Source organism: Bicyclus anynana, chromosome 19 (assembly GCF_947172395.1).
Source record: "Bicyclus anynana chromosome 19, ilBicAnyn1.1, whole genome shotgun sequence".
Lineage (NCBI taxonomy): Eukaryota > Metazoa > Arthropoda > Insecta > Lepidoptera > Nymphalidae > Bicyclus > Bicyclus anynana.
Window position 1 is genome coordinate 8,122,816 of NC_069101.1, and position 24,949 is coordinate 8,147,764.

Sequence of the window (24,949 nt, forward strand, 5' to 3'; positions counted from 1 at the left end):
CAGCAATATTACAATTACATTATTAATAACTTATATTGTAAAAATTGGGAACCCGGTCAAAATGTCTTCCATCCTTGACAGCAAGTCAGCAAGTCAATAGAGGGTTAAATTTTCATTTACCGGAGGTTTAGGGAGTTGAAAGAACAAACATATTTCTCGTGCTGTGAATGTTGAAGTGAAACATAAAGAGAATCTAATGTATTTTTGATTGTTACTATGAGGGTTGGCGACACCTGACCTGACAATGTTACGGTCACGCCACGTGTAAATTGCGTAACACCTGACGCCACGTGACATCATACCACTCTAATAACTTTGTATGGGTATTGCCTAGAAATACTGGTCAATCGAGAGTTTCCTATCATCGACTTTTAGACAGGTGGGTTATTCAAATTCTGCCTACCTAACCTAACCTTTAAGATTTGATTTACACATACGGTTAGTATACAGTAGATAAAAGCTTGAAATTCATATTTTGTACCGTATACTCTACAGAAAACCATTAAGCCACACTAGTCCGTTGAGTTTAATTTTCTGAAAGCGACCTAGTTTACAGAATACAGAACCTAAATAACTTGAATCGGATGTACTTTTGCGTCAATCATATTTTCTGAAGAAAAAATAACTTTTATAGTCATACCTATAGCGTAAACGAACATGTCAATACTTATAAATCAATCCATATTATGTTGAAGGTTTGTTTTTTTGAAGAAGCAACTTTTGAGCAAATGTCAACACCTTGACACCTTTCCAATTCACGAAACAGAGTAAACAATCGCAAAGCCTTGACCCTGTCGGAATCACTGATCCGATAAAATCACCTGACAACGCGAGACTAATCGGATTAAATTTGAATTTGATAACTGCTGACCTATTGGCTGTAGTATTGAGCATTCATTCACAGACCGTTATAAGTTAGTTGGATGGCATAGATTAAGGTTGAATGGAGGGTCTTAATACGGAAAGTAGGTCGACTTGGTTCTTCTTTTTTTGTTTTTTCATTTACTAAGGTGCTTGTTCTTGCTTTTAACCGAATTCCACTTTTGGTGTTCTATACTCGGATTTCAATTCTATGGAATACCTATTGATGTATGACTTTTTTTCAGGTTTTACAAACATTTTTTGTGAGCAGTTTTTTTTTCATAAAGTAAGTATTAGGTATCAATAATATGCAAATTGTTTACACTTATAGATTCATGTTTTATAATTTATTTAAACATGACTCGAATACCTACGGAATACTTCACTACACAAAAACAACAACAAATTATTATGCTTAGTAGCTTCATTGGAATAAAGTATTATGTTTATTATCATAGTCATCATCATCGTCATCATCATCATCTGAGTCGTCTTCTTTATCATTATCCTCATCATTGGCATTTATAATAAAATGTCACAACACAGTGAAATCATCAACTAATACAAATTTTGTACATACTGTTGTTTATTATACTTAAATGCTATACCAATGTAATGACCAATAATATCACTTTACGTTGTTTGCTATAAATACACGCTTGTGTAATTAATCTGATTACTTAGTAGTACCTATGTATATAAAAGAGCAGGTGCGACTTATTACTATTAACAAATAGTAGAGTAGAGCTGCAATTCACAATATTTGTTTTCATGTTCAATACAATATCAATGTATTATTGTCAACAAAATCTTTAGTGCGCGATCTCTGACAGTTTGATAAGCTTAAATCATGGGGTTTTAGGGTAAGATTATTATGTCGCAGTTCTTATATATGTATACAAAAATATCTAATAATTCTTTCATAAACAAAACATATACAATCATCTTTTAATATATAAAAAATCGTGTCGTGTTTGCGGTTGCACTCTTCCTAAAATGCTCGACCGATTATAATGAAATATTTTTATATATTTGATAGGTAAGAGAATAAGTCGTAAAGTGTTTTTAACCCTCCAACCAGCAGCACCCATTTTAATAAATAATATTTTTGTATAAATAAATTTTAATAAACACTTGTATATGTATAAATGCTCTTACACACCCCGAGATTGTTTGGCAAATGAAAATATTCTAAATTTTATTTAGACATGGAGTTTCTATGGTCACCATCCGACACAGCTCCATGCTACCATATCTATGATTTACAAATTTGCCGCTAGTATGCTTTTAAATTTTAGTTCACAATCAATATAATTAATTGTTTTTTGCCAACAAAATTAGAACTTTTAATGTTTTACTTCGTTATGTAGGTACATCGATGTATGTACAATAGGATTGAAATGAATAAAATTATAGCAAAATTTAATTTATTTCATTTATTTTAGCCACCTTTCGAAAACCTGCCGCCCTAGGCTCCAGTCTACTTAGCCTAATGGTAAACCCCTCACTGGCGATTGATTAAAACAAAAGTCCCGAGAAACGTAAATTTTAAATGAAAACAGTAACATTTTATACATTCAAGTACGAACCTTCTATCGAAATATTCCTCTCTGGCGTGATCCAATGCGGTCTTACCGGATTCGTGAGAAAACTGCCTCCTTAACATTTTTTATATTAAACCTTGAGATGCGTTAGCACAACAACATTTATTATTTACCAAAACAAAACACACTTCGTGTATAACATCACTAACACAAGTTTTACATCATCGGTTGCGCAAACCGGAAGAAACAATAAAAATAAATTAATCACTGCCTAAAATAAAATAAAAAAAGCTTAACGATAGTAATTTTAATAAATAAATAATATAATAAAACTCGAATGATGAATAAGTTTCGCGTGATATTGGATTCGAGTCGGAAACGACGAGCGACTGATAGAATGAGCGCGTACGCATCACAAGCACAACCTCTTAACATTCGCTCGTTGAAACTTAAGTGACATTGTTGACCTTGGGATTTTACTTTACAAAGTCAGTTTGCGTACTGATTTTTGTACCCGTGTACTTTATGTGGTGTAACAGGATTTTTTTGGCCCAAGCTACGAGTGTATCATTGTAAAATGTTCTATACTAATATGATAAAGAAAGATTTTTTCGTAGCGATTAAACTCCGAAATAGGTAGTCAATTTTAACCATATTTACACCAATAGAAAGCTACTTTAATTTTATTTTTCTTATTTTTTTAAAGAATATTTGCCATACATACTTTTTCTATAGTCAAAAAAGCTCGAGTTTTAAAGAGAAGGATATGGATTTCATTATGTGTTTTCAAAAATTATAAGGGCGAAAATTCCATATGATATGATAAAGAAAGATTTTTTCGTAGCGATTACACTCCGAAACTACCTATTTTAACCATATATATACACAACAATAGAAAGCTACTTTAATTTTATTTTTCTTATTTTTTTAAAGAATATTTGCCATATATACTTTTTCTATAGTCAAAAAAAGCTCGAGTTTTAAAGAGAAGGATAAGGATTTAATTATGTGTTTTCAAAAATTATGAGGGCGAAAATTCTAAGTTGACTTTTAACTGGTTTAACTGTGATAAAAATTTAACAAAGAAATATGATGTATCATATATGACTGGTTAATTAGTAGTTGGATCGTTCCAAAGTTTTCCAGATTTCCGTTCATTCGATCAACGAGTGCTTTGAATAGTGGATGTTGACCGATAAAATAAACATGACGATAAAATATGTAAGTATTATGTGTAAATGAGTGTGGTGCCCTCTGCGCTTTGCATATCGAATATTAATTTATTTATTGTAATTGAAAATAAATTCGTTGTACCTACGTTGTTTAAACGTAAAGGGGAATGCTCATTCCCGGCCCAGGCCTACCCTAGCCACCCGGCAATTTACTTATATCTGTTTTAGAATTTTTTTTTACCACCAGCTCATGACTAAGGGCTCCGTATGGGTCCGAAACTAGTCGGGCATACTCCGACGTAATATCACGTGAGTTTTAGCCGTGTTTCATAATCAATTAATTACTTATATCTATAAAAAATCTTGATATTCTACTTTATAAAAAAAAAATAATTGCTACATCGTTAAGACAAACAATAAGACATTTTTAATTCATCCTTATTTGTCCACAACGTGGATAAGCTAAGATCGTTGACCATACAGCCTGAGTTTTACAATATTTTTGGCAGACTTTTGATTGGTTTGTTTGTTCGTTTTCTTGTTTGTTAAATTTGTTAGTAACAGATAACAATAATACAGAAAAAATAGTACAGCTTCAAATCTTACTTCGCAGCTTATATATTCTAATTTAATTCCATTTGGATGGAAAGAAGTGGTTCTAATTTAATTTTTAAATCTTGGAAATTTACACTTCCTTATTGAGACTGATATTAACTCGATTATGTGGACAACCGAAACAAACAAGGAAAAAGTCGAAAGTGATTACGTCAAGAGCAAATTTTCCGACACAGCATTCTCAAACAAGGCTGGCCATTAGAGATCGATAATGTGAGGTGTCAACGCCGCAGCATTGACCGACATACACCATTGCGACATGGGGAACCTAGTCATAGTGTGAGCTATGTGATTAGAGAGTCCCTGGGAAGTAACTTGAGTAACTGCCAATGTACAAAATAAAAAAAAAATATATAAAACAGATCATTTTGTTTTTAGTGAAATAAAAAAGTCGCAGCCTATATAATACAATAACAGCCGTAAGCTACGAGTAGGTAAGTCATATTTTTTTTTACAAGTTAGCCCTTGACTGCAATCTCACGATGGAAGCGGGCTAACTTGTTACGAGGATGATGAAAATTTACACCCCTTTCGGTTTCAACACGACATCGTACTGGAACGCTAGCGGTTGGTACGAGTACTAGTCGGTTAACGGTACGTCTTTGTCGGTAGGGTGGTAACTAGCCACGGCCAAAGCCTCCCACCAGCCAAAATCAGTATAATGTATACCTAGATATCAATAGGCTAGTTTGACTTTTTTAAAAAGAGCCCTAGATCCTTCTACTAGATTGAAAAAATATATATATTTTTCGAGACTACGAGCCATAACATAACTGTTAAAATTAAGACCATCATGGCCGACAGGGCCATGATGGTCTTAATTTTAACAGTTTCATGGTGCCACTTTAACACTAAACCATAACCAAACGGAGTGCTTGACAAACTTATTAGTTAAGAATTTGTTTGAAGTTTATTCCTTTAGTGACATCAACATTTTGTGATGTCACGACGTCAGACATCACAAAATGGACAAGTGACAATCCTGAAGTTTTACTAATTGATATCGATATATTTCGGACCCTTATTCCATGTAGTAAACGAAATGTTGTTTATATTATATTTGATACTAGCGGACGCCCGCGACTTCGTCCGCGTAAATTTCGATGTCAACTTTACTACTACCCCAACCCTACCCTACCCAACCCCTATATCTACCCTACCTATACCCTACCCTACCCCTACCCCCACCATACCCCTACCCTACCCCTACATTACCTACACCCTACCTCCATCCTACCCCTACCCTCCCTGTACCCTATCCCTTTCCTACCCCTATCCCACCCGTACCCCTATCTCACGCCTATCCTACCCCTACCCTACCACTTCTCTATCCTACCCGTACTTTTACCCTACCACTACCCTACCTCTACCCCTACCCTACCACTACCCTTAACCCGGCCCTAAACCTACCCTACCCCTACACTACCCCTACGCTTCCCTACCCGTACCCTACCCTACCCTGTAACTTCTCTATCTTACTCCTACCCTTAGCAAAATCGGTCCAGTCCTTCGAGAGTGGTGGTATGACCAAGAGAAATAGAGACTTCTATGCTAATAATATAAAGAGGTAAAGTTCGTGTGGTTGTAGGAGGTAATCTCTGGATCTAGTGTCATAGGCTATGTTTGATCCCCATATTCACACGGGAACAGGAACTACGTAAATGAAAGCGCCGGGCGTCATATAGCGGAATTTCTGCGTCTTTTAGAAATTTTGTATTATCTCCGAAACTATTTAAGTAATTAACATACTGTAAAGGGCAAATCTTATCTCCATAATATCCTTGTGATTATTAAATAATTTATTTTAATAAGAATTAAAGTTTAGTTGTATAAATAATGACGTAAACCTAAGTATATAAAATTAATAATTTTTAAAACACAAAAGGTACTATATCTGCTAATATATAGAAGATAGATATATGGTGTCGCGGACTTTTTTGTAGAACTTTTAAAGATACATAAAGTCTCTATACATTATTTTCAATTTTACTTAATAGTTAAGGCAGCGCATGCGAATAAGTCTGTTTAAGAGGATTTTCAGTCCGACCTGTATGACAAAAACTGTGATAACTCGGCTAATATATATGATACCAAAATATAATAATAATATAGCCTATAGCACTCCCCGATAATGTAGCATTCTACTGGTGAAAGAATTTTTAAAATCGGACCAGTAGTTCCGAAGATTACCCCATTTAAAAAATGTGACAAACTTACAAACTTACAAACTTTACCTCTTTATAATATTAGTATAGATAAGTCAACTACCCTATAAAAAACACATACAAAAAAATATCAATATCCATCAAGATGTTCGTCAACTTAGTTTCTCGCAGATACCATAGTAAGCTCCCAGCCTCTACCGCACGCAATTTGCGGTTTTTATGCGATTCCTAATTAGCATACAGCATTAATAGGTATGCGAACTAATCAACTTGTATTCTAATAACATTATACTACTAGTAGGTACATACTTTTTTCAGTTGATGGAAATTTTTCCCACTACGCTTTTTTTAGCTCGCTTTTAAATAAATGGTAATTGTAAGGAAATGAGTTTACAGTTTTAGCATACCTTTATATACACACACAGAATAAACACACGATCCTACATTATAATGTATGATATGTATGAAAATTAAAAAAAAAAACTCAACTCGTTGAGATGGGTAAACATTTTAATCTATACATAACATATATAGATTATACTCGTACATTTTAAATTCTACGATTTTTAGATTTTAATATCTCATCAATCATTTGGTATTCTAGATAAACTTACGGGATTTAATATGTAAACCAAATTTCATGTTTTCATTTTAAATATACTCAGAGGCACAATTATCCGCCCACTGTAATACGACGCGAGTATATTAAAGTGGGCGGATAATTGTGCCTCTGAGTATAGATTTTGAGTCATTAAGTAGACAAAACTGCCCTCAAATAGTACGTGTAAAGATACCTTGTCGCTTTGACAGTCGTTCTTTCTAATTTGGCTGACGCCCTAGCCGCGCGTATCGATAAACACTTGAAAAAATTCAATTATTTTGATATCACTGCAATTTTATTTATATGTATTAATGACTAACGTCTAATTACTACTTTATTAGATAGGTAAAAACAATGTCACTTTATAATTTTCATAATTATTCATACAAACGTATGTATACCTGTAATATCTCGAAGTAATTAAGGTCTCGAAGATTACTATGTAAAAACTATTGATTACTGTGTTAATTACAACTAGAGTATGACTAAAGTACTAGAAATACCACTTTTTTAATTCAAGTCTCAAAGACAAACAAATTGACTTGACTGTCAATGTGATCCCACTTGGATGTCTTGTGAGGTGGAAAGATGAATAAATTTATTTATCCATACCTTCGAAGCCTTAGTTTTAAAAAAGGTAAAGGCCTCATTCGCACGAGAATTAAAAAAGCGATGCGTTAAAACCCAGCGTTGGTGGGCGTAGTGTACAGTGTCTAAGAAGTTGAAGGTCTACTTCCAACGAGCAAAATTGAAAATGCAACACTGAGGGCCTAGTGGCAGTTTGATACTGTTACTGTCACGTAACGTAAACGCGATTTTCTAAGGAATTGAAACAGCGCCATCTAGTGGCACTACTGCACAACTGTTTCAATACCATATAAATTTGCGTAAACGTCAACGTGATAGTAACAGTATGAAAATATTGAAAACTCCCACTAGGCACACTGTATGAAAATATTGAAAACTCCCACTAGGCACACAGTTCGATAAAAAAAAGCGTCATGTTATAAACACGCTGTCATGTGAACATATACTTGGGAATGCATTTGTTGTATTTGAATGTTTTTTTAACGTCCGTTAACTCTCGTGCAAATGAGGGTTAACAGACGGAGGGAGAGGCTTAGTACCCCCCCCCCCCCCCATTTTGATACAGGGCCCAATGATTCAAGACGTGCAACGCCACTGTATACAAACGAATTATTGCGAGCTAAATAAACAGCGCTTTATCTTTAAAAACTTTGATAACTTATCTAATCATAACCGGCAGTGCGTGATGAACACGAAACCATTTTAAGATGTCTATCGAGACCATAACTAAGTCATTCAAAACAGTACAACCCCCGATGCAAAAAAAGGGGTGTTCTAAGTTTGACGTGTCTGTCTTTCTGTGATATTATAGCTGCCGAATGGATGAAGCGATATCAATTTAGTTTTTTTAACGTGACTTATGGGCGAGTGTTCTTAGACATGTTTGATGAGAATCGGTTGAGCTGTTTAAAAGTTGTGGGGGTGAAAGTGGGAAGGAATAACCGAATGTCTGCAAATATACTCGAGTGGGGTCTCAAATGAAAGACCACTGAAATAGAACATTGATGACTTGATCGAGAGTGTAATTAATATTTTCATGACCTTCGGGGGCATTTTAGTATTTTTAATTTGATTAGTAGCTCATTTACTTACACTCTTCCAGATTTCATAATGATATACCATTTACGTCACAGTACAAGTCTAGAGTTTTTAATTACTACTTTTAACCCGACGAATCTACTCTATGTATTGAGTTAGTAATGCTAACGTATACTGAAACTTAACATCTAGATCTTGAATGTCATGTTAACTGGATGTTAAATGTTATCACAGTAATGAAGTGTCGTATGCGATAGTACTTTATCGGATCACCACAGTCTAGCCTGTTACAATAGTAACGATTGTTGGGTCAGAAACTATACATACACACAAATACAATACTTTTTGATAACTTAGGACATGACATACATACTAATACATACTAGTACATGTGGTAGGTATGTAATGTAAGAAATCACTCGACTGCCTTTTTTTTAATTCTTTACAAACTAGCCCTTAACTACAATTTCACCTGATGGTAAGTGATGATGCAATCTAAGATGGAAGCGGGCTAACTTGTTAGGAGGAGAATGATAGCCACACCCCTTTCGGTTTCTACGCGACATCGTACCGTAACGCTAAATTGGTTGGTGGTATGTCATTGCCGGTAGGGCACGGCCTAACTACTAGCCACGGCCAAAACGTCCCACCAACCAGACCTGGACCAATTAAGAAAACCTCAATCGGCCCAGCCGGGTGTCGAACCCATAACCTCCGTCTTGTAAATCCACCGCGCATACCACTGCGCCACGGAGGCCGTCAAAATAACCTAATTATCTATATCACTACGAACCCTACAAATTGGCAAATATTTGGAAAAATATTTAAGGTAGCTTAAGGCACACCCGCCCCTGTAGGTAGCCAAGTTGCACGACGATTCTCTTTCTACGATCACAAACGCTTCGAAAACTAGAAAAATATATGAGAATGACTGATCTTGATCACGTGAACTGTCGATAGCAAATGCCATTCCCATTGCCACTTGGCTACAGGGGCTGATTTGAAATGGCAAACAATCGCTTATTCGCATAAGTTGCCCTGCCGTAAACCTCTGGCGTATGCTATATTTCTATTTACAGTAATTAGTTTGAAAGAAAAATGTTTATGTAGGTATAATACATTATCACACTTAGCCAGCATCAAGTGCAATACGCGTCAATTAATGATTTGCATTATTGGACTTTATTCGCATCAGCTGCACTTCATATTATCTTTTGAACTTCAAATGAACAGAGAACCTTTCACGTGAAGAAGTTGAGATAGATAAAGAAGGTTATAAGGCAAATATATTTATGTGCATACAAATTCTACACATTTGCTGCTTATCGGCTCTCATAAATTATTGTTTATGTCTCGAAAATACTAGGATGTAATGTAAGTCTTATAGAGTAGGAACATAGATTTATAACACATAGATAGTGTGTAGCCGCAAGATTCGTAAGCCGTTTTACGTGCCCCGAAATGAGAGCCCTTGACGCATTGCTACGCTAGGATAAGTACGCTTGTGTGTGTGTCGACGAAAATAATTAGGTTAGCTCTTTCGGTCACATTTTCACAGAAGAGGCTTACGTTTGGAGTGAAATTTTTTTTTCACTCCTAAGCCTCTTCTGTGCGGGTCTATAGGTTATTAGTCTAAGGGTTGATATGTGAAGATCTCTTAAATCCGTAACAATTGTAATACGGTTTCGACATTTCGTATCCTGAGGGCCATTAAGTTATTCGCAGGACTATTTCGTACAGCGATTTTGGACGTCAACGACCATTTCATTAACTCGTACCATGGTTTCATTCGCACGAGAATTAAAAAAACGATGCGTTTGGCGGACGTATAGTATGAAGTTGAATGAAGGTCTATTTCCAACGCCCGAAATTGAAAATGCAACACTGTTCGATAAAAAAGCGTCGTGTTTTAAAAACGCTATCGTTAACATATTTTTGGAAATGCATTTGTTGTATTTGAACGCTTTTTTAGCGTCCTGAGGGCTTAGGGAGACAACATTACTTAAGCCCTTAAATAAGATTTCAATAACATGATGGTTCTGTAAAAGGTAATTTGTAAATCGTAATTGTATGAAAGTCTGGTGAGATAAGTATTCTGCAGTTTTAGGTAAAACGTATATAAATAAAGGTACAATGAATTAAATATTCTATCGTATATGTGAAGGGTCTGTGAATGTGTCCTTGCAGACCTTAAATGGATTTGTTTGAACCGGTTTTAACAAAACGAGGATATATTTTCATGCTGCATTCTGTTAATATGAATATATTTTTACTTTTAATTCAATAATGTAATTACATTACTCTTATTCCTTTAATAATGTGTCGACCCCATATAACTCTCTCATTAAAACCTAATGTTTCCCGCAAGTCTTGATTTACCTGCTCCGTACCTACTGACATTTTTCATGCATTGTGCGAACTTCAATTTTCTCCATTTTCACGAACATGTACCGAAACGAAGCAAACAAATTACTACATTCAGAAAAAAAAACAAAAAGAGAATCGAAAACTTTTTGCTTATTTAGTAAGTGTTACAGATATCTGATTCTGAACTAAGTATGCTTAACCTTATAACCAAGAAGTTCTGTATTCTGAGCCAAAAAGTATATATCATTCTCACTATTTAATAAATACCCGTCGTCGTATAGACGTTCGCTATGAATGGATTTTACGAAAGGATCGGATTAAAGGTCTAAAGGCAGACGAAGTAGCGAAAGTCCGCGAGTATAATTTACACAGTGCTTATACCTACCTAGAATCTGAGTGTCATACACAAAAAGTACTATTTCCAATGCGCCTGGTAGTTTCAGAGATTAGATCGTTTAAACAAATCTCTTCATTCTAACAGGCACATTGGTCATTTGCGTAATTGCTGAGGGTATTTACGCTATTATGTAGGTTGCCATAACAACGCCGTGTCAAACACTTGTCTTCTATGTGCCTACAGACTGAAGTATGTAGTTCAAGGGTGGGTCACAATGTTAGACTATACACTAATTTATGCAAATATTATGTACCTATACCTATAAAATTACCATGATATATACTTATGATACCTATTACGTTTATAAAGATAGGAATAACTGGACAAGAAAACTAGTAGTACCTACCTAACTATTTAATTACTTAGGTACTATCTTCTACTTTGTTCAGAACATGCACAGTATTTTTTTTTAATATTACATCTAAACTAATATTTAGAGGTAAAATTTGTGAGGTTTGGGAGTGGGTTATCTTGTATTGGGTACTTAATCGATTAGAAAATTCTTTCACTCATAAATAGCCACGTTTTTTTGTGAAAGATACGCAAGTGTAACCGCGGCGCATCTGCTAGTTCCTAACAATTTAAATACGCAATTGTTTTGATAACTTGAATCCAGGTTAGAATATAAATTGAATTAAGCATAGTTGGGTTTATAAGTAAGGAAAATTCTTGGTCTAGGAGGATAAAATGTTATGGGTTATCCCGTTTATTGGATAAATAGTTAAACGTACTTAAAAGTATGTTGTCTTTTCAAACACCAGAAACTGTGACAAAGAGGATAATTCTACTATTTTTGCAGGTAGCTATTACACTGTTGTACGTCTTTTATAAACGGCTTTTTAAATCCCTTTGACGACAGCGACACCACATAATATGAGTGTTATGGTCAAATTGCACCTTCACATAGTCATCATTATCATCATCGTCATCAGCCTATTTTAATGGCCCACTATATGAGAGAGAAGATACGCAACTTCCACGAAGTTGGCAATAGGTGGGGAAATGTTATAAGAAGGGACCCGACGTCGTAAACGTGTGGTATTAAATAATTTAATCAATACAAATAAATAAAATTTAAGTGTTTGTGTTTGATTTAAAATGTCTTAGTTATTTATACGATAATAATTATAATACAATCAAATTTTTTTTTAGATTTTTTGTCTGTCTGTCTTAAATAGGACTTTCACTGGTTATTGTGTAACATATACTTAGGCTTTTTATTTCGAATCCAAAAGCAAAATTTTACGTAGACGAATGCACGGGCATCCGCTAGTAACTCAATATAAACCGAGTGCAGTCCATAACAACTTCGACCGTCGACTTTAGTCTATGAATGTACTTGAGTTAATTTTGCATTCAAAGAAGCAGGACGTACGAGTATAGTTTAAGTACATCGAGGAAGACAATTTGCCTCTATTGTAACATAACTACGTATAACCCGTGCGCATTCACTTGACACCTGTCAACCAAACACATCCATACAAACACAGCACAAACATCATTATAGTCAAAAGTCAATATTCATTTATTTCAATTAGGCTCAGTTTTGCAAGCACTTTCAAAGACAGGTATTAATATTATAAAATAATGTCGTGCCACGGGTCAAGTTAATCCGCACAAACTGTATGTATTAGATAGGCCGTTATTTATATGCAATTTGTTGTCCTGTAAACAAATTGCCTATGTTATCTTATGCAGACAATAGATCAAATCAACACCAGGCATTAAATATTTATGAATTTCTCAAAAGTGTCTATAAATAGACCATTTAAATATAGAAATTTAAATTTAAAATACTTGATTTTATTCTGTGACTTTTTATTGTTATTCGAAGATTGCGATTACAAACAGAATACACTTTTGAAAAGTTTTGTTATGTAAAAATCGTAAAAACTAATTTATACTAATATTATAAAGCTGAAGAGTTTGTTTGTTTGTTTGATTGAACGCGATAATCTCAGGAACTACTGGTCTGATTTGAAAAATTCTTTCAGTGTTAGATAGCCCATTTATCGAGGAACGCTATAGGCTATATATTATCCCCGTATTCCTACGGGAACCGGAACCACGCAGCGTCAGCTAGTATTAGATAATGTTAAATTCCACATCATTCTGTTAATTCTTATTTAGGCCTAATGGTCCCAGTAGTTTTAAAGGTAATCGGATTAATGAAATTCATCGTAATTGGAGTCAGCTGGCATGCCAAGTGACACCGATTACGTGAATGGATTAACAGAGTGATGTTGAATAACATCGAGTTGGTAGGCAAGTAATGCAACACACTTGCACATGTGGAAACGTAATATGTTGACTCGTTAAAATGACTTGTCGATGTCCTTGGACGATAAGATGATGCTGATTTTTCTTGGCTTGGCACCGCCTTCAAGCTGATCAGAAGGTAGCACATTGGTAGGATGTTATTTTTTGCTTTTTAGTAAAAGTTATTTTTTGAGTTAGAAGTCGGTTGAATGTTTTTTATTAAAATTTTATTTAAAACGATAAACATTTTCACAATTTTCATAAACCTGAATGACTCAGCAAAACCATATATTTAAAGATGATATTTATAGGTTGTTAAAAAGTATATAGTATGACAAGACTTAAAATTTTATTTAATAGCATTATTAAAAACGCAAGTCAGATTTAAAATTATTTTGCACAAAAAGTTAATTATGATGAATTTAGGTATATACGAGTAGTTATTTTTCGCGAAAGACCGACGTGGGAACATTTTGAATTCATTTGAATCCAAAATCGCAGCTCTGTCTCTACAATGTTCAATTGTAGAAAACGCATCAATACTTTATACGGAGAGTTGCAATTATAATATGTTAATAACTGGGTGGCTCTACTATGAAACTGGCAGGAAAATGTTCAGAGAGAAAATGGAAAGCATTAAAATAACGAGGCGCTTGGTGGAGTTAACACTCGTAAATGTAAAACCGGTATAAGAAAAACATGTAAGGAAAAACAATGATAAGTCAGAATACGATATAATAACGCTTAAGTTTACATGTGGATTTATAAAGGAAATGGCTGACTTAGAATAGATGAATCTTGCCAAGTTTGGTTAAGAGTAAAAATATAACTAAAATCAAAGCAAATTGGAGCAACATAATAGATATAATTTATATACCGTCTACGTAATATTATTATAGATTGCCAAATCTTATTTGCATTTGATTAGATAAACTCTATCTATACTTGTACGTATGTTTTCTGTGCTATAGATAGGCGCTTTGTATAAATTGGAACATTTTTTTAAAAAGCGCGATGCTCATAATCAGCACCTTCTAAAACTGTTGGGTAATATTTCGTAATAAAACTGACAACGACTTCGTTGAATGAGAACAAATTATCAGGTCGCTGATAAAAGTGCGTAACACTTTCTTTAAACGAGACATCCGCTCACGCCATCGTCGAACGATTGCAACAAATTGATCTGTGTTTCCTTGGAACAGACTCAGATGCTATAAACTTTGTATCTAAATGTACTACAAAGGTTGTAAATACAAACAAACCAGACAGAAAGACCAGACACAAAGACTTATTCATCGTCAGATTGGTTTCAGACTCGCAGATTGCGATACCTAAGTTTAGAATCGAATGTCCGCAAAGTAAAGACTGGTAGAGCCGTGATTAGGGTCAACAACCGGCTATTACCTGACACTGAAATCCAATTATGTTTGCCCCAGTAAATAGTCCCAGTTAATGGCATCTGGTTTCACAGAACACGTCTGGCCAATTTTGGCGATTTCGTTTTAATTTATAATGGACTCAATCTGACGATCAACGATGACGATTAATCCAATTAGGTTAATTACTATATCGTGTTATTAGGAAATAGGAAATAGGACCATACCCAAAATATCGTTAGCCATTAGGCAATCTTAAATTAAGATACAAAATTAATCAAGAAAAACAAATATAGGTATTATTGAAGTAAGATAAAACTTAATTCTGCAAGTGACGTCAGTTAAATGTTTCTGATAAGAAAACAATTTCGGTTAATTTGTCAGTAATGTTACAATTAGGTGCGGTAATTACTTTTCCAGAATTCAATTTTATAAAATTATACGCCGATAATTTAAATGGAAAAGAAATAACCGTGCATATGAAGGTACAACATCAGTTACATTCAATTCATGTTGTACTTAGGCATAGTTATTTCTTTTCCATTTAAACTACCGGCGCTTAATTTAACACTTCCACTTTCTTTTTAATTTATTTATTCAATTCTTTTTATTATCAATTCCTTTTATTTCAATTATTTATATTTATTCAATTCTTGCTTTAGATTTATGATTTATCGTACATCTATAGTAATATTATAAAGAGGAAAGACTTGATTGTTTGTTTGTATGTTTTGAATACGAACTACTGAACCGATTTGAAAAATTCTTTCCCTGTTGGGAAGCTACACTATCTCCGAGTGTTATAGGCTATATTTTATCCCCGTGTTCCTACTGGAACGGCTACCACGCGGGTAAAACTACGCGGCGTATGCTAGTCATAATATCATATAACCGCACAATTTATTTTCTCAACCACCACCCCTAATATTATTAACATGAAAAACAAAAACATACTATCGTGGATTATAAGTCAATGTTTGGTCAGGATGCCCTTTTGTCGGTCGCAACTAAAAGACAAATTCGCGTTAAATGTTAGGATTTGTTGACACTTACGGCCACGTGCCGGAGCGACGCTGTCGGTGCGATCGCATCTGGGAATCCGGCAGCGCGTGAAGCAAGGCCTGAGGGATGAGGCTCTTGGACGATCTACGTCTGAATCTATATTCTGATCTTTCAGCACCCTTGCACCCTCTCAACGTCGACAGTTCCTCCGCCGACCCACACCACAATGAATCAATTGACAGCATCGTTGTTGATCTTCTGATGACTTAGCACATCACTAAAACTCTACAACTAGTTCAGTTTAATTGACAATGCATTTGTACAAAATAAAGGAAGATAATGTTCAAACCAAACAAAATACAGTTTCACAATACGAACGTTCGGGCACGGCCTTCTGCGCAAAATCGTAGTTATTGCAAAATTTCACATACGTGAGCCCGGTTCGGTTAGATTGTTAAATATTGCAAGGCTAGGGAGTTGCGAATTGTTTAGTTATACGGAAACGGTCAGGGCGGTGCGGCTTAGCGCACGTTAGCACGCGCCTGAGGACACCGACGGACTGACAGCCCATTGAAGTAAAGAGCATGCTGCATGCCGCCGAAGCATGTCAAGCACACAAGGCGCCTATATCCAAAACAAAAGCCGGCTGCCAACGATAAGGAATATAGTACATGATTATTTACTTTATTCACTCGAATTCTCAACAATTTACAAACAATGCCTCTCTTGGATATCGCGAAGATTATTGAACGGTTTTACCGTATAATTATTTTTTACGACTTCATTAAAAATATTTATCGTGACAAACGATGCCCTGAAAATTTGGTCAAGACCATTGCTACAATATCTCTATATCTCCGGGTACAAACATTTTGTTGGTAGAGGCATGGGATAACAATTACTGTACGCTGCAAATTAAAATTAAGTACATAATATTTTTTTAATAATTGATGCAGCTAAAAATGTAATGTCAATCTTATAACTAACAGTTGCAGTTGCAGAATGTTTGTTTCATAACCGTTTCAAGTAAAAGGCAATTTAGAAAGATGAAAAATTTCAGCAATCTTGAAAAGAAAGTAACGTCCGTGAAAGTGTTAACAAGTATAGAGCACGCAATTCGAGAAACCGCTCACAGAGAACTAATTACAATTAAAACAGACCATTGTCCTGAATTTAAGCTTAGTGAAAGTACGTACTGGAGATTATCTTATTCACGGAGTGACTAACGCGTAACGGCTGGATTCAATTCGCATAAACTTTTTTTGTTTTGTTTAATGTAAAGAAAGCAAAACACTTTAATGTTGTAATTACCCTATGTTTTATATCTTCCTCTGGACAGTTAGTGTATGCCTCGGAGACCTTTGGCGTTATATCAAACAAGTTTATAAAGATTTTAGATCTGCTCTTTACGGTAGGCGTTATTTTAAAATCTAAATACATTGTCTAATTATTGTTTAACAGTTAATTTTTCAGAAGTGCTATTCATATTATACATATTCCTTATTTTAAGATCTTTTCGATTGTTTTGTAACGTCCGAATCAGATTAGCCACCATTTTTGCTTTATGGCAGTTTATACTTCATTAATTATCCTACTGTCTTTATCGATTTTTTAGAACATTGCACTTAACTAAGTAATCAAGTAATTAATACTCGGAAAGGCGGCATGTTCACTGAGTTCGTGTATGAAATAGACATGTCGGTAGGTCAAGAGTCATTGTCCTACAACTGGTACATTCCTGGCACAGCGTGAGTCAACGGCGCAGTAGCCGAAAGGCTTTGCGTTTTTGGGACGGAAGGAAACTTGTGACGCGTGGGTTAGGCCAATTACATTTAGAGGAAAAACGTTTGAACTAAATTGGTACACTTCTTGGTATTTATATTGTATAGGTATAATAATTAAATTAATTAATTCAAATATTTGGATATTATCATACTAATAATTAATATTATAAAGGCGAAAGTTTGTGTTGTTGAAGCGATTTGGCTGAAATTTATAATGGAAATATAATTTACTCTGGAATAACACATAGACTTTTTATCCTGGAAAAATTCATGGTTTCGCGGAATTTGTGAAAAACTGAAACGCCGACTAAGTCGCGGGCGTCCGTTAGTATCTTATATTTTATCTTGTTCAGTCAGTTTGAACTTTTGGCTTTTAAAGATTATTTTAATGTATACATAAATAAAAATCAATTATTTATCGAATGTTCATAGGTCACATCAAAACGGCTGGACTGGTATTGATGATCTTTTTATGTGTTAATATACAGAGACCCAGTGAGGTCTCTGTATATTTAAGATTCATAATTGAATCTGGCATTTGGCGTTCTTCATGAATTAACGTAAATCTGATGCATAAGTGATCTATTTGCCAACTTTTTTTATGAGTTACAGTAAAATAAGGTGTTATTGGATAGAGGACGTCTCATTTCAAACACATTATAAAAAACTTTTAAGAAACATATAAAAATTAAAAAAAATCAGGCACATAAGTAAGTTAACAAACAAGTCAATAATTGAAAAAAAATAAAAACACCCGACTGCCTAACCTGCTCGCACCTATACTCGTATAGAAATTAATAAATAACGTTTTTTTAATTATTGGTTTTTTTTTTAATATGGCCGTGATATACCATTTTGAAATCTTCTTGAATTTAATACCTATATCGCAATATTTGAAAAAAAAAATTCACCTCAAGTCTCACAGTTGTGGTGATGTTTTTTTTTTAACTTCACCTATCTAAAAGCACTCATTAAGACAAATATAACGATATCTTAATTAAATAAATCCGTTTCTGCGGTTTGGAAGATATGAAGTAATAAAGAAACATACATACATACAAGATACGCGCATTTCGTTACAAGATTCGTTATTTGTTAGCATTAAATAATTAACAATTACTTTGAATGGAAATTTTCAACATGTTGTTCTGAATCTATTGACAACTTCCAAAAAAGCACTTCTGTATCAAAGTAACATCTTAATAAATAAGTATGGCATAGTGAGAGGAACGATAACATCGTGAGGAAACCTGCATACCTGAGAATTTGATTTGCATTTTGTTAATTCTCTAGGTGTGTGAAGTGAGCCGAATATGGGTAAAAAGTCAAGCCAAGCCACTCAGTAAGTTCCTAATGTGTGGTAGAGTCAGTGAGTTATGACTCTACCAAACATTAGTAAAGGTTGTAAAGAGAAGAGCAGGCAAATAAGTCAGAAGTCGCTCTTTTAACACCAAAGTAACAATTTATTCTAAGACTCTCTGGCTTTCGCACTATCACAAGGGTTGATTCTGGATCCACCAATTTGATTTTTGATCACATCAACATACAACCCCTTGTTTGCATAGTCTAGTACATTAAGTGCACAAATAGAAGGAAGTTCAAAACAGATTTAAGTCTACCTCAATAGTCAGGCATAAAATTACCAGAATAACTATGTCAAGATGATATAATGAAATTTTTTAATAACTATTTTTAATTCTGGAACCTCCCAGTTTAAACTTAAGTAGGATTTCACTAATAGAATATGTGGTTGACTTAGAAGTTTAGCTAAACTCAGCCTGTTAACCTAATGTTAATATGATACTCTCATTAGCTGGAGAAAACTTTCAGGAATTAACTATTCTAAAGCACTGGTAAAATCTGCCAATAAAAAGGCTGCCATAGAACTACAAGTGCTCAGCAGGAAAAACTCATGTTTCTTAGTGGGAGCCCATAGCAGGAACTGTGGTCTTTACCCGTAGAGTGGTAACTAGCCACGGCCGAAGCCTCCCACAAGCCCAGACCTGGACCAATTAAGAAAACCTCAATTGGTCCAGCCAGGGATCAAACCCAGGACTTCAGTCTTGTAAATCCGCCTCAATAGTGTTACAGGAAAGAGATGTATGCAGGTGATATCTCGAGTATAGTAAGTAAATCCTTAGGGGCTGTTAAAAATATGATAGAAACCTAGATTATTCCTCATTAATTTCTCAGTAAAATAGGTATCGTTGTAACAGCCTACTCTGGGCTGCCAAGTTTTACTGCAAATTTGTTACAAGATAGTAAAGTTTAATATTTCAGAACTCAACCCAGAAAATTTAATTTAGGAATTGTAAATCATGATCTACACCCACATGAGGACCATGAGGCCTAACCTAACCAGAGGACCATGAGGCGTCTATCATACTTCCCTACTGTTGTAATATTATTTGTTGGTTAGACGGTTTATCTGCTATTAGCAGACGACGCACAGTTTCACTGTTCCTGTAGGAATACAGGGATAAAATATAGCCTCAGTAATAGTGTAGCTTCACAACAGTGGAATATTTTTTCAAATCGGTCCAGTAGTTCCAAAGCCTATTCAAAACATACAAACAAGCAATCAAATCTTTCCTCTTTATAAAATTGGTATAGATTCAAAAAGAAGATGTATGTATTTATGTAGAATGATGTAGTTGTAAGTAGTAGAATATACAACAATAGAAGAAAACATACAAGCGTTTACTGTGTGCCTACCTGTCTTCTTCCTCTTCGGTTTCCCTGCTCGTTCCCTGTTTATGCTTGGCTTTGCTATCCATCTTCATAACACTTGTTTACAAGTAACCACAAATTCACTATCATACTCATTAAACTCACAATGGCGCATTTAAAAAATTACACGTAGAGATAAACAAAACTAAATAATACAAATAATGTTCTAACTTTAAAATTAACGCCTTCATTTTCCTAATAGTGAGGTTAGAAAAAGAAAAACAATATTCCTCATCTGTCAATGTCAATTGTTAAAAATGACAATTATTTCTGTCACTGTCTTTTGAAGTAGCTGTCAATTCTACTCTGTGAAAAATACTATTTTAGAGGTGATCTGTGGCGAAATATTGTCTGTTGAGATGAGATGAGAAATAAATAAATTGTGTCTACGGCGTGGAAGGATGGTGTTCGAAAGATATTTGTTAACAACATTCCAAAGAGGAAATTTTTATACATTGATGATCGTTGCAAGTCGTTGCAAGGCGGTGCCAAGCCAGTGTCGTGTTTTAATTAAAGCTGTTTCTGGAATAACCACAGAAATTTTGTAGTTTAAACGTATTTAATTAAAACATCACTGGCTTGGCACCGCCTTCAAACTGATCAGAAGGTAGCACATAGGTAGGATGTTATTTTTTGCTTTTTAGTTAAAGTTATTTTTTGAGTTGGAAGTCGGTTGAATTTTTTTTATTAAAATTTTTATCATATTATTTTGGCGCTTCTTAAAACTACCACGCGGGGCAATTGCTGCAGTTTACTTCAGCTCTTTATGAGTATATATCAAAATGATAATAATGGGGATGATGACTAGGTTTGAATATATTGATTTTTATGATACATTCGGGTAAATAGGGTCAATGTTAACTAATTTATACATAAAAAGCAAAGATTGTCTGGATATTTGCAAAATAAATGAGGTTATAAAATTTCAAAAACTATTAAAAAATTTTTATCGTAATTAGATGAAAATTCATACAGTTTTAGCTTCCTTACATTAAATGTGACATTTTTTAATATATGAACTACAAAGATAAACGCACAAATAACAAAGATATTAGTAATTTTGTTTGAACGCGCATACAAATCTAACGATCATTACATTACCTATGACGTCATTTTTTCGAGCCATTTTGTATGGGACGTTTTTCAGGGATCCGCGGCAGCGCCGCAAATCTGACTCTTTAAATCTCTGTAGCTCCGAAAGCAATGATCGCAGATACCCTGTTACTTTTACAAAATTGCTTTACTATTAGTATACTCTTAATTTATATACAATTTAAAAAACTGTCATCATCCCTCATTAATTATAATTCATTCATCAGTAGAATTTATATACAACATTTTTTTATATTTACCTGAACAAATTCTGTTTGTTAGACAAGGAGGCGAGCGGGTTTTTTCGAAGAGGTCCCGGTGAACCACCTGGTGAGCTTTCCCTGGATTCAGCAGCCATAGCTCGAGCCACCATTAAATCTTGTTCGTTCAGCATTCTGCAAATAGTGTCACACTACACCGCGTGGAATTAAAAAAATAATATTTTATGTTACTCCATAAGACATCAGCCATCTGCCAGTGAATGTCCCGTCAAAATTGCTCCAGCCCTTTCAAAGATTAGCCGAAACAAACAGACGGACAGACAGATTTTTAATTTTATATGCATTCAGTAAAAAGTTGTTAATTTAAAATGACAAACAGACACTTTGCTCCGAGAATAATGCAGGAGTCCAACAATATAAATACTTATAATAAATCTGTAGAGGTCAATTCTGTAGGTACATGAATGTATTTCCAAAATAACTATCAAGGGATGATTAGTGATCGATTCTGATGCCAAAAATGCAATCAGTAAAATTTTTGTCTGTCTGTCTGTCTGTCTGTTTACTTATTGTAAAAGTGCCTTCCCCTTGCTACTGAGAATTTTATGGAATCGATCTACGACCTCGTGATCCTAAGTCACATAGGCTAACCAGTTAACCTAATGGGATATACACTTATGATTTATATTAGCATACCTATGTAGATTTCAAACTAATAGTCTAATAGACGGAGATCCTGGATTCGATCCCCGGCTGGGATTGAGGTTTTCTTAATTGGTTCACTGGCTGGTGGGAGGCTTCGGACGTGGCTAGCTACCACCCTAGCGGCAAAGACGTACCACCAAGCGACTTATCGTTCTGGTACGATGTCGTGTAGAAACTGTAAGGGGTGTGAATTTTCATTCAGTTTTCCCGCTTGCATCTTACATTGCATCATCACATCACTTAAGTACCATCTGGTGAAATTGTAGTCAAAGGCTAACTTGTAAAGAATAAAAAGAAATCCGAAATTCTGTCTGTGATATAAATACGAGTACTTATATACAAAAATGAAGGTTAAAAGCTAAGTACGATATATTGATTTTTAAAAAAATGCAAATTTTATTTACCTACATTGTTGAAGCAAAATTACCGTGCACATACAACATTACAAAATGACCTATTTTTCCCAATGCCAATACAAAATTGCTCGCTCTATAGAACGACCTATTGAGACTAGGACCTTTAGGTTAACATTTAAAATAAATCTTATCCAATCGTAATAAACATTAATGTCGGTTTAGGCCCCCGGCGTGAGACGTGAGTAAATGAAAATTATTTCGATCTCGTTCTCATATCAAGGTAAACGCCTTAGCTTCGGCGCTTTGCTCACGAATTAAGAGCACTGAGCAAACTCTCAGACGGCTTTTATTATCATTTTAAAAATTGCAACGCGAAACGTATCTTTGTTAGCGGTTAAATTATTTAATAAACCATAGACAAAGGCCAACTTTAATTTGTTCTGCACTGAAAACGTGTAGGTACCTTCATGCGTTTCATGACATTAACCTAACGAACAAACCCTAAAAGGTCCCTAACTCACATTTTTGCAAATCGTTAGGAGTAGGTACGATTATCCAGCTTCTGTTTTCCCTACCACCTACAACATGGGTATGTTTAAGAAAAGAGTGAATAGGCATCTTCTAGGCAAGCGCGTTCCACCACAGCCTGCATCATCGCTTACTGTCTAGCATAATAGTAGCCAAACGCTCGCCTATTGTAAAAAAAAAATACGAACAAATACGCAAGAGTTACATTACGTTAGAAAGATACTGGTGGCTTTTTCAATGGTTTAGAACATTAATGTAGACATTAATAAGTCATATTTACGCTTTTTGTTTAACCGATCACGAATTTGAGCAGTTACCTGTTCTTTTACTGAGTGATATCTTTAGTGTGCACTTCGCTATATCTATACTGCACTTTAGGATTTACCAATTTTTCTTTATTTTCAATTTACAAAATCGTAGCGCTTGCCATTCCCATATTGTAGGTATGCCGCCAAGGGGCATTTGCTACGCCGATGTTCTAAATTATAGAGGTCCGTACACAGGGTCCTTAAACTTGAATAACTGTACGACTACGATCCCATAGAAAATTATTTCACAACTTGAAATTCAATAATAAAAAATTAGCTGTTTAGTTTCTATAAATAGATAACATGTTAACTTTACCTACCTGACAAAAACACGTTAATGTAAATAGATATTTGCAATGTAAACAAAATACCTACCTACTGCGATTTGATGACTAGATCTGTGATAATATGCTTTTTCACACTTTATGTAGGTAGGTACTTATATGTATGTAGACAGACTTACAGACGAGTGATTAAAATGCTATTAGAGTTGTATCCCACCTAATATTGTAAATGCGAATGTAAGTTTCTTTGTTAAGATTGACATCGTCAATGAAAAGCTACATTATCTGTGAGTAAGATGGAATATTTTGCCCTCGTATAGTCACGGGCACGGGAACTATGCGAGTGAAACAGCAGGACGTCCACTAGTATTTATAAAAATATAAATTAGTTGTACAATACAAGCATAGTAACTATTGTTTATTTTATTATATAATTGAAATTATAGATCAGTCTAAGATAGAAACTTAATTTTATTATAAAACCATTTCACTTACTTTCTTCACTATATGCAGAAACCATTAAAATTTCGAGTTACTACACTTTCACATATTCAATAGGCTCGAATCCAGAACGAAACAGATTTAAAAATAAAAAGGATTTTCAAATTTAGAACGCGGAAAGCATAACGTGTACACACTGGCGCGATTTGTATAACAATGGTCGAAGTCTCCAACGTGACTATGAGTATTTTCGCCAAGGGTCGGTGGGTTGAGAGTAAGTTAAACACTACACAGCATCCGTCAATGAAAATATAAGCCACGGTCGTAAGCAACCTCTAAGCCCTCTCACTTCATCAATGGGTCGCGATCGCACTGAGATAACTGAGAGATCTACGCCATGATATCCACCCACATGACATAGCCATGTGTTGAGGCATTGAGCGGTGTTATTATTGTAGCTATGTTTGTATTATGGTGTCACAAGTTAGATAACTGTGCTGACTCCTGTAGTGAAT

At 34.7% G+C, this 24,949-nt stretch overlaps 1 protein-coding gene across 5 annotated transcripts in view; it reads right to left on the reverse strand.

Annotated features, from left to right (window-relative positions):
- LOC112045313 (NAD kinase) overlaps positions 1 to 24,651 on the reverse strand; it is a 43,503-nt gene extending 18,852 nt beyond the window's left edge. For 2 of the 5 annotated variants that reach the window (XM_024081445.2, XM_024081444.2), the window contains exon 1: positions 16,037 to 16,543. In XM_024081445.2, the coding sequence (XP_023937213.1) occupies positions 16,037 to 16,230 (194 nt within the window). In that variant the 5' untranslated portion in view covers positions 16,231 to 16,543. Of the gene's footprint in view, positions 1 to 2,450; positions 2,786 to 16,036; positions 16,544 to 20,484; positions 20,724 to 21,851; positions 21,987 to 24,488 lie in introns of those variants that run through there. The other 3 variants (XM_024081446.2, XM_024081448.2, XM_024081447.2) reach the window with 3 other exon arrangements.
- Positions 24,652 to 24,949: the final 298 nt, after the last annotated feature.